This window comes from Erinaceus europaeus, chromosome 13, assembly GCF_950295315.1.
Source record: "Erinaceus europaeus chromosome 13, mEriEur2.1, whole genome shotgun sequence".
Taxonomy (NCBI): Eukaryota; Metazoa; Chordata; class Mammalia; order Eulipotyphla; family Erinaceidae; genus Erinaceus; species Erinaceus europaeus.
Genome location: NC_080174.1, coordinates 53,211,785 through 53,227,215, shown reverse-complemented (window position 1 = coordinate 53,227,215; position 15,431 = coordinate 53,211,785). Strand labels below are relative to the sequence as shown.

Sequence of the window (15,431 nt, the reverse complement as noted above, 5' to 3'; positions counted from 1 at the left end):
CCTTAAGAAGTGGACTGTAAGCATGAACAAGTCATCAAGTACTTCCCCATGGTATTTAAGCATTGATGTCAAATACCTTGATTTATGGAATCAACTCGTCAAAAGGGAAAAATAAGTTATACATGTCAGGTTCCTAAGGGCTTCCAGAAGGAAACAAAAAGAGGAGTATTTCTACTTGAGGCTGCCTTAATAATACTGCTCTATAAGAATTATTTGCCTGTCAGCCCAGGCGAATGCTGAACTATAACAAACGAAACTACTAAAGTAATAATAAATATGTTTAAGGGGCATATACTTAACAGATATGTATCTGACTGGTTAAAGCATGTAGCAGCAAATTCTTATGGCCAGTGTACCAATCTTCAACTAGTACTTATTTGATGTGGAGTGAAGGAAGCAGATCAGAGTATATTATTAAAAAAGAAAATACTAGGGTCTGGGTAGTGATGCACCTGGTTGAGCACACATGTTACAATGTGCAAGGACCCTGGTTTGAGCCCCTCATCCCCACCTGCAGAGGGAAAGCTCTGCAAGTAGTGAAGCAAGACTGCAGGTGTCTCTCTGACTCCCTCTTGATTTTTGGCTGTCTCTATCCAATAACAAATAAAAATAACAAAAAAAATTAAAACCTACAGTAACTGGCAAAAACACAGAAATGATGTAGCCAATATCTGTGAAATTCATGCTGACTCACTGTAAAAACTATACATTATATAAAAATAATAGTTTCCCACTTATAATTACTTGAAATTCTTATTTACCTACTCTCAGTGGAAGTATAGAATGTTACAACAAAATGCTATACTGATGACCTGATGATTTATCAAAACTCGGTGGATGAGATATAACTTATATTTAAATCTTTTACAGGAAAAATAGCATATTAAGTAAAATCATTGTAAAAATACAATAAAAATGTCTGCTTGGTTAAGAAAATTGGTTTTTTTCTCTCCATGTACTCATAAAAAGTAGTACTCTTAACTTGTTCACTATGAAATTGAAGTGACCATATATGCCTGAAATTAAAATTCCATCACCTTTTCACTGCCCTGTTAATTCACACTCATAAATTATTAGCTGATTTTCAGTCATCAATAATTAAAATATCATTATAATCAGTCTAGTCCCTTTACCTAACTATGTGAAATCCTGTTTATTTACTGATACTAAGGCTGAAGCAACTTTAAAAGTATGTTAGAGGAATGCTCAGGGTAGTAGATCTTCCATTTAATATGGTTATAGGAGTGGGAACCTCATCTCAAAGTCAATTATCACTAGCATTTAAGTCATTTACTACTGGGCTACAGGAAAATTCATGACATATTTTTCTATGAAAAAGATGAGTCATGCCTTTTCCAACAACCTAATATTTGTTTTCCTGGGCTATAAAATTTTAAAAATATTTTTATTATATTTATTTATTTTCCCTTTTTGTTGCCCTTGTTTTTTTATTGTTGTTGTAGTTATTGTTGTTGATGTTGTCATTGTTGGATAGGACAGAGAGAGGAGGCAAAGACAGAGAGAGAGGGAGAGAAAGACAGACACCTGCAGACCTGCTTCACCTGTGAAGCGACTCCCCTGCTGGTGGGGAGCCGGGGGCTCGAACCGAGATCCTTAAGGCCGGTCCTTGTGTTTCACGCCGCCTGTTCTTAACCCGCTGCGCTACCGCCCGACTCCCTAGGGCTATAAAAATTTTATTGTATACTTCTAATGTTGGATGATGTGCCCATTTAAGCAATTCCAATATAGCTGAATAAAATTTTTTTTTTTTAAAAGGAACTACCATTTACTTGCAGACCAGGTAAAATAAATCCTGTTAATGTGCAAGGGTAACAGTCTAACTTACAGACAAGTCCCACCTCCCCATCACATTCAGAAATCTGTCTGAATACAGTTTTTAATGCCCACTATATAAACAACATTAAAGATTCTAAGTTATAAAATAGAGTTGATGGTTTATTGGTATAAATCCAAACTCTAGACTTGATGGAATTAGTAGTTTGGTTAAAAAAAAAAAAGTAGTTTGGTTGATACGTTAACATTCCATCTTAATGTTTGCTAACATTACAAAGAAGGAGGAAAAGCTATAAATATCTACAAAGATAAAATACTTAACACCAACATCTAAGCAAAATATAAAAGTTGCACAAAAATTGCCAATAAATATAAAGATCACATAGAAAAATTAACATTAAAAATAAATTCTTAATTACTATTAGGATGTTATAAAAATGAAAAAGTTTAATGTGCGTGTATACTTGCAAACAGACATGGTATACTTGAAACAATCAATATAATTTTACTATTATTATTACATAATGCAGCATACAAGGTTACTGAGGTGTGTTTTTTTCTTTTTAGTTTCCTCTTTTCTGGCAGAACACTCACCAAATTTACAAGTAAAAACTTTCCAGGGGAAAACTGCTTCCTGGTACATTACTAAATTTCTAATAAGTATGTAACATCCTGCTATTATCCTTCCTTTTGTTTTTTTCCTCCAAAGTCCAGTTTTGCATGTTCTATTTTCAATTAACTGGCCATACCTCTTAGGCTCATTGCCATCATTTCCCAGTTTCCCCCATCTTAGAAAAAGAAGGAATCATTTAAAATATTCACTGGTGTCAAAGACAGACATACTCCTTTTACTTTTTCTCCTAAATCTGAGTTCCTTTATAGAGTAGTCTATAGTATATTAATTAGAAAGGACTGCCAATAGATGTTTACAAAAGAGTAATTTTATGTTGGGGGAAAAAAAGACATAAAACTTCTGTATGTTACTTTTCCTCTGGATACCTGCTGTGTCTGGATACCCAGACACTTGTTACACAGTGAATCATACTTGCTGTTTTATGTCCCTTGTGGATTGATGACCTTTTATACAGCTGAGATCTGAAAGGGACACAAATTTTGTTTCCATACTTACAAAATACATTCGGTGAGCATTTACCTAGATACTTTACTGAAGGAAAGCTTGACTTGGTTTCCCCAGATCAGATTCAGAACAACAAATAACATTGTTTATATTAAACTATCATACTCTTGCAGTTCTTAAAATAATTTATCTTACATTTTTACCCTCATGCTATTTGAAAAATAAAAATCTACAGCACCATCTTCTGAAAAGGCACTTTCTAATTACCACCTTTCTTTAAAAGGAATTAAATTTTAATTCAGTGTCTGCCCTGAAGAACATCTTTGCTTTATAGAGACACTAACATAGATAAAACATTAAATTTTGTCACAATGTTTTTTATCTGACAGTTCAAAAAGGATTTTCATTGGTAAATCACAACTCTTCATATTACATTGCTTGTCTTTACTTAATTCAAATTTCTAACTTACATGCCTTTGGAGGAAAAGATTCTTGAGTTTTAATCAGCATTGTAGAAACCTAGACTACTTACTATCTTTGATGAGTAATTAAAAGTAAAATTTGGGGTCGGCAGGTAGCTTACCCAGTAAAGTACATACATTGCCATGCATGAGGACCTGGGTTCAAGCCCCAGGTCAACACATGGAAGCAACTGCAGTTGGGAAGTTTCATGAAAGATGGGAGTGATGCTGTGGTGCCTCCCCTTCTCCTTCTGTTTCTTTCTCCTTCTAACTAGAGGAAAGAAAAAAAAGGACATTGGAAGTGGTGGAGTCATGCAGGAACCAAGCCCCAGTGATAGATAGCCCTGGTAGCAAAAAAGGAAAATAAAATTTAGCTAGCAGCACAACAAGACTTGACCAGTACTTTACTTCTTAGTAGAAAGAAAAAAAAAAAAAAAACATTTTTTGACCAATATGCAAAATTATAAAATGAGGACTGGTGAAATATCTCACATGGATTATGTGCTGCTTTGCCTTGTGCAGGAACCAGGTTTGAGTCGGGCCCCTACCACACTGAAGGAAGCTTCCATGATGTGGTCCCTTTCACTCTCTCTCTGCCTGTTTCTATCTTAAAAAAAAAAAAATTATAAGGTGAAATGTACCATTTTAAAAGGAGAAAACATTTAAGAGTAGTTTCTCATTGATAATATATCTGCATATATACACATATATTAAGAGGAGAGATGATTATTTTCCTCCTAGGACTCAGCTTGGCTTTCTCTAATTACAGTATCAATTTTTAAAAATATTTATTTATTCCCTTTTGTTGCCCTTGTTTTATTGTTGTTGTTATTAATGTTGTCGTAGTTGGATAGGACAGAGAGAAATGGAGAGAGGAGGGGAAGACAGAGGGGGGAGAGAAAGACAGACACCTACAGACCTGCTTCACCGCCTGTGAAGCGACTCCCCTGCAGGTGGGGAGCCGGGGGTCTGAACCAGGATACTTACATCGGTCCTTGCATTTTGCACCACCTGTACTTAACCCTCTGCGCCACCACCTGCCTCCCTACATTATCAATTTTAACATTGCCACTAACCAAAGATGTTCTTGGGGCTGGATTATGTAGTTCACTCAGTAGAGCTCACACTTTTACCTTGGTCTAGAACCTGGGTTCAAACCTCTGACCACGTGAGAGCCCCATGCACAGCACCAGGTGAAGCTACGTGAATGATTTCAGTGGTGCTGTGGCATCTCTGTCTCCCTCTTTCTCTCTCTCTCCCATTCTGCCTCACTGAGGTGTGTGTGTGTGGGGGGCAGTCCAACAGAAGTGGTGGAAATGTGAAGCCTCAGAGGCCCCAAACAAAAACAAACAAAAAAATGTACACAGATATTTTTTTTAATTTTTTGAAGAAAATCCTCACTTTTATATTTCTGTGTGAACTTTTATGCATCTCTTCTCCCCCCCCTTTTTAAACTTCAATCAATTCACAAAAGTGCCTTTTATGATCAAATTGGAAGGAAAGAGGAAAATAAAGAAACTCTATAGAGCCAGAGCTATACTGCAATTCAGGAGTGCCTCACTTGATAGAGAGCCTCCTTCCTGCTATTATTATTGAAGCTTTAAGGCATTTATGAATTAAAAAAAAAAAAAGAGGGAGAAAGGAAGGAAGGAAAGAAAGAAGAAAAGGGCCAAAATATAAAGAAAGCCAAAATAAAGATCCAGGCCAATGATGCATTTTTGCAGCTTGAATTCATAAAAGGTAACTTAAGGAACATGTTGATGTTAGGGGCAACCTGCCTGCCTCTAGAAGTATTCAGTAGGAGAACACCTAAGAGTATGAATTAAACAACTACTTAACTCAGGTTTAGTAACAGTAAAAATCACGGACAGTTAGTTGTCATTTAAGCTTCTTGGCAAAACATTATAATCAGGTTTGAAATACCAAGACTCCATGTTATTCTAGCTTGGTCCAAGTGACTAGTTCCGTGGATTTCATCTAACCCTTAGCAAATTCATGTTAACTTTTGAAAATAATCAAATTCCTCAAGTAACAGTCTCAACTCCTGTTCTATAATCTATCTAATCTCTCCAGATAGATCACTGGGAGTGCCCACTTTCTCCGTAGGCACTGGGGTCTTCTACCAGTCAGTTTTACTGAATGGTAGGCAAGTTGGTGTTTATTCCTCTAAATATACCTAAATTTTGTCATGACTAAGCCTGTCATAGTATGTGTTAGATTAAAACCTATTAGACAATAGATAAGTAAACACTACGTAGTGGTAGGTTATCAGAGAACCTAGTTTGGAAACCTCATAAAGGGTTTTTAGAAAGCTAGGAATCCCCAGAAGGTAGAGATGAAACTATTAAGTTTCCTACAGGATACCTAGTATATTTCTACTGAAATCTTTTCTGCACTTTCTTCTAAGGAGTTAAATAAATTAATAAGTTATCAACAAGAGTTTCATACAAGAAAAAAATTTTTTTCTGAGAAATTTTAAAAAAGGTAAATATAAATGAAAAAAAAAGACATCTGGGAAAATGTGAAAAAAAATACTGGAACTAAGGAGATTAAAAGTATTCTTTTTCAAAACTGCTAAACTCAGAACCCACATTTCTAAAGCACAGAGTTCCTTGTTATTCAACTGAAACTAAAATGACAGCACCCTTATTTACCTTGATATTTCTTAGTCTTACTTGGGGAGAAAATTTTAAAAAAAGGGTGGGGAGTACAAACTAGCCTTGACTCTTTCTCATCTCCTTATTGTTTAGTGCAGTCACTATTAGACTCAAATAAATATAGCAGCTACATATTATGTATTAGTGTATGGCCCTCAATGCCAGTAACTTAACACTGTAATACAAAAACGTACCAGCACTTAACACAAATACATTTGCCATTCATGACATACATCGAACTCCCAACTCTTCTTCATCTGAAACTCAAATTACACCAGTTACTGGAACTGACATTTTAGTCACAATTATACACTATAAAAAGACAGCAGACAAAAATTAGTATTCGTTATATAGTTAGTAAGGGAAGGAAAAGAAAGGGCACTGTTGAGTTTCATTATCTTTATATTTGAAACTTTTTTTTTTCTAAATAGAAAAGATCAGGAGTTCTATACCGAAGTGCAACAATAACTAAAATGAAATTCAAAAAGTATTTGCCACTTACCCTTTTATCTTAAAAACTAGGCACAATTTTTTAAATTATGTTTGATATACCAATTGCTACTAAGCAAATAAGAAATATAAAGTACAGATTCTTTCAAGTTAACTAACTCTAAACTATTAGCAATGTGGAAACTGTAAGAGCACCCTAAAAAAAGAACACACTTTAAAGGTGAAACTTTATATTAAAAATATTTCTTTTCTCTGTAAAAGTCCTTCCAAATAGATTTAAATTATAGACTTTACTCTAGACCATGTGAGACTCAGTAACTAAAAATTAGGTAAAGCAGTAAGTAGGGAAAAGGCATCTATAGTTCTTTCCTAGGTCCCAATTTCCATTAATCAGGACGACTTTGTTTTAACCATACTGAGCAAGTAATCAAGATCTTACCATCTAGAACATACTATCTTATTCTCTTTCCCATGTCCCTGACTTATATTCAGTGAGATTTTAATGTAAAAAAAAAAAAATCTTAAAGAATTTTTTGGGGGGTATTTGGGAGAAAAATGTATAAATTATAGAAATATTACCTTATGTAAAGAGCTTCACAACAGTGTTGTAAATTGTATTTCTGATACTTCAATATAATAAACATACAAAATACAGTACTTTCTCAGTTTTCTGGCAGAGGGACAAAAGATTTATACCTGTTGAAGAATATGGGCTCAGATTTTAGGCTCAAAATACAGTGAATTGGCAATAAGAGTGGATTATAGGTAAAAGAGAAAACTAAAAAGTTATCATTCATTTTCACGTGCAGATGGAATTTTGAAAAGTCAACAACAATGCCCACTAGAAATAGTCTGTAATATCTATACTTTGAACCAGTGCAAAAAGAAAAAAAAAATGCAATTACTATGAGTTACAAAGTGCAATGTTCCCCCTGAATCTAACATTACTAATGAACTTAGTTTTGACAGCATTATAGTGTTTTTAGTATCTGAATGTGAAATTAATAAAGCAAAAGTATTACAAAACATTTTTTCTACTCTTCAATGATTAACTCATTTAAAATGATCAGAGTATTAGCTTCCCTTGCTGTTGTCACCTTAATTTTAAAAGGAAAGTTACACTGGTGAGAATTAGTAAAAGTGTTTTAACTATTTATATTTTGCTGATTCATTTAATAAATGAAAAGCAGTATCCAGTCAGTACGGTTCTTTAATAAACATGATCAATTTTCAAATAGCTTAAGTACTTTCTTAAACTATTCACTGTCATTTCTTAAATCAAAGCTAATTTATTTTTATTTTATTATGTTTTTTGAAGAATAAAACTCCTGACTTTTCTTCTTCTACTCTCCCCCATGTTTTCAAAGCTAATTTTAATACTCAAGGTCAGACTCCATTTAGGAATTTTAACTTCCTTAATTTTCATTATGGTTTCAAAGAGACAGGCTTTAAACTTGAAAAATGACAGTACTTTCCTTTGGAAATTAAGGTTGTATTACTTTGCCCTTTTAAATTTATGAAGGTGCCTGTTCCTCCCCTCTCTGTGGTAAAGATGTGAAACAGATCACCTGTCCTTTAAAACTGCTTATTGCACTAAAAGATAGCAAAAACAACTTGTCAGTACTTAAACATGATTATATTTCTATAAAAGATGCTGCCAGTATGATCCTGTAACTATTAAAGCACTATTGTAGTAAATATAAAAGGAAGCTAACCTCAAAACACATACATATATGTATATATATGTGTATATATATATATACATATATATATAAATATATATGAAAGTCACATTAATGTGTGAGAGGCAGCAAGTAAACTAGCAAGAGAGGAATTTAAAGGCCCTCAACAACCCTTTCTCTCTTTCTGTCCAATTTCAGAGGCGTCAGACCTATAGAGTTCCAATCATTTAAAAAAAAAATTTACCTTTATAAAAGCTTTAAGGGATTTCCACATATAGCCTCTAAAAACAGAAGGCTTTAGAATACATAGTTATGGAGAGAAACTACTGACAAGGTTTTGTACTTATAGCAGCTTTAACAAAGTCACGTGAGCAAAATAGATTGCTGCTGTTTATATACACACACAGCACAAAGGCAAATGTAAGATCAAAGCAGGAGAGAGCAAGACATATACTCTCACAAAAACACATGTGTATATCTGTAAAATAATTTTGTTTCTTAAGAAAGCAGTATCGAGAATTAAAGACTCAGAATTGTATATGAGATGAGAGACAGCTTGACAGGATGTGCAAAACAAAAATAAAAATCTAGTTTACCGTGCTTCATAGTCCAATGAACCATGTAAGTAAACATTTGAATGCCACTGGTAGTATTAAGGGGGGGAAATGTAGGTAGCAAAGGCAAGGGAGTTAGAGAGAAATGAAAGTGGTGATGGGGAGAATATAAAAGAGAAAGCCCCCCCAATGGAATGCACTATAAAATATATACACAGGTACATATATATCTTATTATCAGCACAGATCCAGATATATATGCATGTGAAGTATTCATGTATATTTAAAATATACAGATACTTTTTACAAGAAAACACAAATCCACAATTTTTTGTACACATAATTGTGAACAATTACTTTGATTACCAATGTAGGTATGTTTTGCTTTTTCAAACCATCATGGACTTTTTCTTTACTTTTTTTTTGCAAAGATAGTTGTGCTGCTAAGCAACTTGAGGTAAAGGCATTACAAGAGTCAGGCTACAAGAAAGTGAAAACAAAACAATCATGATTCTTCCTATTGGAGACCGCACACAAAAAAGCAGTTGGCTGGTTTCATATTGCATAATGGTGCTGTGTTCCTTGATGAAGTAAACAGTCGTCCTGGTAACAACATAAAGACCAGACCCCGGCCCCCACACAGTGTTGGTTTCTGTATGGCTGGATGCACCCCCACTCAACTGACTTCACTAGAAACATGTTGCACGTAGATTCATCTTTCAGTTCTTCCTCTCAGAGAATATTCTTGGGACTTTTCAAGCAAAATACATGGTACGTAAGGTATCTTGGTGAATCTGTACAGCCTTGGCAAGAGCTTGTGGATCTCGCCCATTGCTCTGCCCTGAAACGTGACTTCCTTCGGCACTGCAAGAGAAGTGGCAGTGAGCAAACACACACACAAAGCCCTATTATGGTGTAATCAATCTGACACAACTTCAAAATGTTTAGAAAGAGAGGGTGGTATAATGAACTTCCAAAAGTCTATAACTCAGTCTCAATAATTATTAATCAAAAGTCAATTCTGTCTTACTTCTCTCATATAGAAGTAAATACTTGACATCTTATCATTTTATCCACTTTTTTTTTCTGTCTCCAGGGTTATTTCTGGGGCTTGATGTCTGCACTACTAATCCACTGCTCCTGGAGGCCATTTTTCTCATTTTGTTGCCCTTGTTGTGGTTGTTATTGTTATAGCTGTTGTTGTTGATATATAGGACAGAGAGAAATCGAGAGAGATGGGGAAGACAGAGATGAGGAGAGAAAGACAGACACCTGCAGACCTGCTTCACTGCTTGAGAAGCCACCCCCCTGCAGGTGGGGAGCTGGGGGCTCGAACTGGGATCCTTATGCCAATCCTTGCGCTTTGCGCCGTGTGCACTTAACCTGCTGTGCTACCGCCCAGCCCCCCTCATTTCATTCTTTATTTTATTTTTTTAGATTTCATTTATTTATGAGAAAGATAGGAAGAGAGAGAAAGAACCAGATATCACTCTGGCACATTTGCAGCTGGGGATCAAACTCGGGACCTCACACTTGAGTGTCCAAAGCTTTATCACTGCGCCACCTCCAGGACCACACCTCCTCATTTTATCAATACAACACTTTTATTACCAATATTCTCTCCCTTGATTTATTTTGGTAAAATAAATCACTATATTAGTCTATTACTTATAAGACTAGATTAGGAAACCCTTGCTTTTCAGAAGGATTCTCTAATCGCTTGTGGAACTTTAATTCTAAATGACAGTACTTTATGGCAGAAAGGCACATACTTACAGAAAGACACTTGAAGAAATTTCCCATGAAAACACAGAGACCATACTTGGATTTGGGTGGCAATCTGTACTTGTGATGCTTTTGCTTTTACATTACCTGTCGTGTTCTTTGTCAACAAGATGATATCTGGCTCTGAATGCCACCAGGTGAGCATAATACGCTGGTGCAGGTATAGAAACAGATCGTGTACAGCGCACGTAAGTGTGGCAAAGCTGATAAGTCAGTAGCTGAAGTTCATCTGCAGTAAAGCAGTTATCATCCCATAAAACATGGTAGTGTGAAGGACGGCTGGTACCCTGTAGAGAAGGCAATGCCATATATTTTGTTTATTTATAAACATTTTATATTTTTGTTGACAAGAGTTTTACACCTGTGTGGTTCCATCATTCCTGATAGTTTCTTTCCTTTATCTCCAGATAGATAGATAGACAGGTAGAGAGAGAGAGAGAGAGACAGAGACAGAGAAAGGGAGAGAGAAGAGACACCACAGAACTATTCCACCACTTGTGAAACTTCGCCTTTGCATAGTGTTCCCATATTGTGTTTAGGGGCTCAAACCTCACACATGACAATGTGTGCATTCTACCAGGTAAGCTGTCCCCTGGTCCTGGATTTTTAAACCTTTAAAGAAAATTCAGCACAGACTGGGGGTTAGACAGTAGTGCACCTGATTAAGTGCATATATTATCATGTGCAAAGACCTGGTTTTGAGCCCCTGGCTCCCCACCTGCAGGGGAGTCGCTTCACAAGTGGAGATGCAGATCTGTAGGTGTCTACCTTTTCTCTCCCACTCTCTGTCTTCCCCTCCTCTTTCCATTTCTTTCTGTCCTATCCAACAACAACAATAATAACTACAACAATAAAACAACAAGGGCAACAAAAGGGAATAAATAAATATTTTTAAAAAGAGAGATGATTCATTTATATGTGGTTCCTGGAGTAGTTAAATTCATAGAGACAGACAGTAGGATGGTGGATGTCTGGGGCTGAGGGAAGTAAAGAGTGTAGAGTTAGTATGAGGAAGAAAAAAAGGAGTAAAAAAATTCTGGAGATGGATGATGGCATGGCCTGTGCAATAAAGTGTAAGAATTGTACATTTAAGAAACGGTTAAAATGGTTTCTTTTTGGTGGGAATTCCATTTTCCAGTAAATATTTATAATGATTAACACAAAGGGAAAGAAGCGCACCCATTATATATTTTCTAACTCTTTTAGAAAACATGGAAATTGTTCCTTTGGCTACATTAATAATTAATTAATAATCAATTTATTAATTATTAATTATTCCTTTGGCTGCAAGCATGTGAATTAATAAGAAAGTTGTTATTGCAGACATAAAGGGAATGGACACAGTTCAAAGAAGGATGCCTTGGGGCTAGTTCACCCAGTAGAGTTTAAACCTTATCATACTTCAAATTAAAGCCCTGGGTTTGAGTCCCAGAACTACTGGAAGCACAATAAGCCACATCAAATGAGAGCTCCACTGATGGTGGAGGGGTTACTGTGGTGTATCCCTCTCTCTCTCTCTCCTCTCTGTCTTTTCCTAAAATAAAGAAAAAACAAAACAAACAAATGAAAAACCCATCCCGAAGAGGCTGCTCAACAGGCAAATGGGTATTTTGAGGCCCTTCTGGGCTCATTTCCTGCAGCCACATAAAAAAGGGGGGTAGAGGGTAGATAGAAATAATGGTGAGGGTGTGGGTAAATGTTCAGCTTCATGGGGCGGAGGGGGGGTGGGGGGATGGGATGGGACACAGTCTTTTGGTGGTGGGAATGGTGTTTATGTACACTCCTATCAATTTGCAGTAATATAAATCACTAATTAATATGAGAAGGGAAAAATTGATTGAATATCTCAAACTTTTTAAAGCACAGACTGAGTCTTTTTAATACATAGGCTGAGTCTTTGATATGTTGACTCTCTTAAAAGCTTAGTCCAGGAAGAACAAAAGCAACTGGTGGCATAGCTATATGCAAACAATGTCAAAGGACATGAAATATGGTGAGGGTGTGTATGATACAGCAAATCCTGACAAAGGTATTCTTCAAAGTTAACCCAATTGCCAAACAATGTGATTATTGCAATAACTATCTATAGTCTTCTTAAACCCTTCTTCTTCTAGCGTTTGCCTTCTTAAACCCTAAGACAACAGGAATCTCCCGCTTCGTCTATAGAGCCTATGTTTCTTCCAATCCTGGAACCTTTGGGGTGGGGCTCACTTCCCTGCATGCTTCTCTCAAGTCAGGCCAAATGATATTGCATCTGCTGATTCCAACCTAATCAATGCAACAAGTACCATCTCAGCATGCTTCACCTCAGACTGTGAACAGAGACGTCAGGCATGGATTGTCAACCCTTCACCCTTATCACTCGGGTGAGACCTTTCCTTTCATGGTATTCTCTAATTCCATTCCAGGAGGTTCACTTCCTAACAAAGTCCCAAAACCTAGATATAGGCCAGGTCCTGTAAGATAGAGCATATGTTCACATGTATCTATAAATTAGGGCAAAATATATATCTGAAAGCAAAAATACACAATAGTCTTTAGTGAGTCAGTATAAAGTTCATAATGAAATAGTGTCCACTTAGACTTAGATACCCTCCTCACTTCCTATTGCAGTTCTCTCACTCATTCCAAAGCTAACCTTAGCAAAGCAAAGACTGCAAAAGCTGAATAAGGGCAAGAGACTGGCATACTTTAACGATGACTCTTTGGTCACTATCAGGCCATTCCACCAGCTGGAGCCCTAATCGGGGAGTCCTGAGATTCCCAAACAGACTTGATGGGCCTAGAACTCAAATAAATCCCTCTCTCCATTGTTTCCGGTCATCTCTACCAGGAACAACACAATAGACCCCTTTTTGGGCCCCCATAGGACCTTGCCCTCAACCTGGCTCAACAATGGTAGAGAATGTTCCATCCTCGAAGGGAGGATGGTCAATATACTCTATGCTACACCTGAGGAAGATGGGTCGACACTGGGGCAGCATGGAATGTTCCTACTCATGAGCACAGAATGTGAGCTCAGATCTAGAGGGATGTAGAGGGCACACAGGCTCCTAAGCTGATTATGGGCCCCAGATCACATCAAATTGATGGGGTTTACAGTCAACAATATTTATACCCCTTTCCCATATTTGGAAGCTACTCTCTTCCCTGATCCAGCTTTCTGGTCCTTTTCCCAGCCATGACATCATCTCCCCCAGACAATAATTAGGATTCACCTGCATATCAGATTTCAGGCTCAGGCAAAAAAACAAACAAAAACAAATAAACAAACAAACAAAAAACACTAGTATAGCTACAGGCCCTTTGAAATATAACTAAAATATGCCTACTAGCTAACTACAAAATGGAGAATCCCCCCCCCCCAATGCTTCACCTGCACTATTCCAGCCTTTAGGTTCATGATTGTCCAACAGCTTGTTTGGCTTTGTATAATAACTCTCTTTTCAGCCACCAGGTTCCAAATGCTAGCAGGATGCGACCATACTTCCCTGGACAGATAACCCCAGCAATGTGCCTTGGAGCTCCGCTTCCCCAGAGCCCTTCCCCACTAGGGAAAGAGAGAGACAGGATAGGAGTATGGATCGACCTGTCAACGCCCATGTTCAGCAGGGAAGCAATTACAGAAACCAGACCTTCAACCTTCTGCATCCCATAATGACCTTGGGTCCATGCTCCCAGAGGGTTAAAGAGTAGGAAAACTATCAGGGGAGGGGATGGTATATGGAGGTCTGGTGGTGGGAACTGTGCGAAGCTGTACCCCTCTTACCCTATGGTTTTGTCAATGTTTCCTTTTTATAAACAAAAAATTTAAAAAAGAAATAATGGTTACACAAATTGATAAATAGATTTTTATGCCTGAGGCTCCAAAGTCCCAGGTCCAAGCCCCCATACCACCATAAGCCGCTGAACAGTGCTCTGATTAAAAAAAAAAAAAAAAGAGAGAGAGAAAAAAGGGAATTTCCTATAATCATTAACCCAGCGTGCTATGTAAGCATTGTAAGCAAACAAGAACAAGATTTTCACAATATAAGGGGCATAATCACTGCTAGGATATAAGTGTACTGTGAATATCTGAAATTTTATTCTATTCTATGGCAAGTAACCTGAAATAGTTTAGAGTTACATTTGCTCAAATATTCTTTTTAAAAAAATGTCTAGCTTTATTTTATTTTACCTGTTTTTAAAATCATTTTGTTTTATTTGAGTGAGAGATACAAAGGGAAAGATACAGATAGAGGAAAGAGCACTGTACAACTCTGGCTTGTGGTGGTGCTGGGGACTGAACCTGGGCCTCAGAATCTCAGTCATCGAAGTCTTTTGCATGCTGAAAAGTTAGAGAGACAATGAATTAAAGCTACTAAGTACAGCTAACAAATGAATATAAAAGTTTTCTGAAAAGAATACCAAGGCTTTTAATATATAACTGAGACTTAAACTTCTTAAGCTCCTTCATGTTAATATCTACTCATAAATATGTTTTTTAAAAAATATATTATTTATTTATTCATGAGAAAGATAGGAGGAGAGAGAGAAAGAACCAGACATCACTCTGGTACATGTGCTGCCGGGGATTGAACTCAGGGCCTCATGCTTGAGAGTCCAGTGGTTCATCCACTGCGCTATCTCCCTGACTACAGTTTTTTTTCTCTTTCTTCCTTCCTTCCTTTCTTTCTTTAAAATATTTATTTATTTTCCCTTTTGTTGCCCTTGTTTTTTTATTGTTGTTATAGTTATTATTGATGTCATCATTATTAGATAGGACAGAGAGAAATGGAGAGAGGAGGGGGAGACAAAGAGGGGGAGAGAAAAACATCTGCAGACCTGTTCACTGCTTGTGAAGCAACTCCCCTGCAGGTGGGGAGCTGGGGGCTTGAGCTGAGATCCTTATGCTGGTCCTTGAGCTTTGTACCACCTGCGCTTAACCCTCTGTGCTATTGCCTGACCCCCCCCTTTTTTTTCTTTTTTTT

The 15,431-nt window shown here is 36.8% G+C and overlaps 1 protein-coding gene and 1 long non-coding RNA gene across 6 annotated transcripts in view; both read right to left on the bottom strand.

The window, feature by feature from the left end:
- Nucleotides 1-1,928: 1,928 nt before the first annotated feature.
- On the bottom strand, nt 1,929-4,191 carry LOC132542829 (uncharacterized). Its single transcript, XR_009553797.1, has 2 exons — nt 3,826-4,191; nt 1,929-3,604 (listed from the first exon to the last, which is right to left on the bottom strand). It is a non-coding gene; the product is annotated as an uncharacterized LOC132542829 (long non-coding RNA).
- A 1,837-nt stretch (nt 4,192-6,028) lies between these two features.
- The window catches only part of AGO3 (argonaute RISC catalytic component 3), a 104,026-nt gene continuing 94,623 nt past the window's right edge, over nt 6,029-15,431 (bottom strand). For all 5 annotated transcript variants that reach the window (XM_060205875.1, XM_060205879.1, XM_060205877.1 and 2 more), the window contains 2 exons: nt 10,549-10,748; nt 6,029-9,540 (listed from right to left, as the gene is read on the bottom strand). In XM_060205875.1, the coding sequence (XP_060061858.1) occupies nt 9,432-9,540; nt 10,549-10,748 (309 nt within the window). In that variant the 3' untranslated portion in view covers nt 6,029-9,431. The remainder of the gene's footprint in view (nt 9,541-10,548; nt 10,749-15,431) is intronic.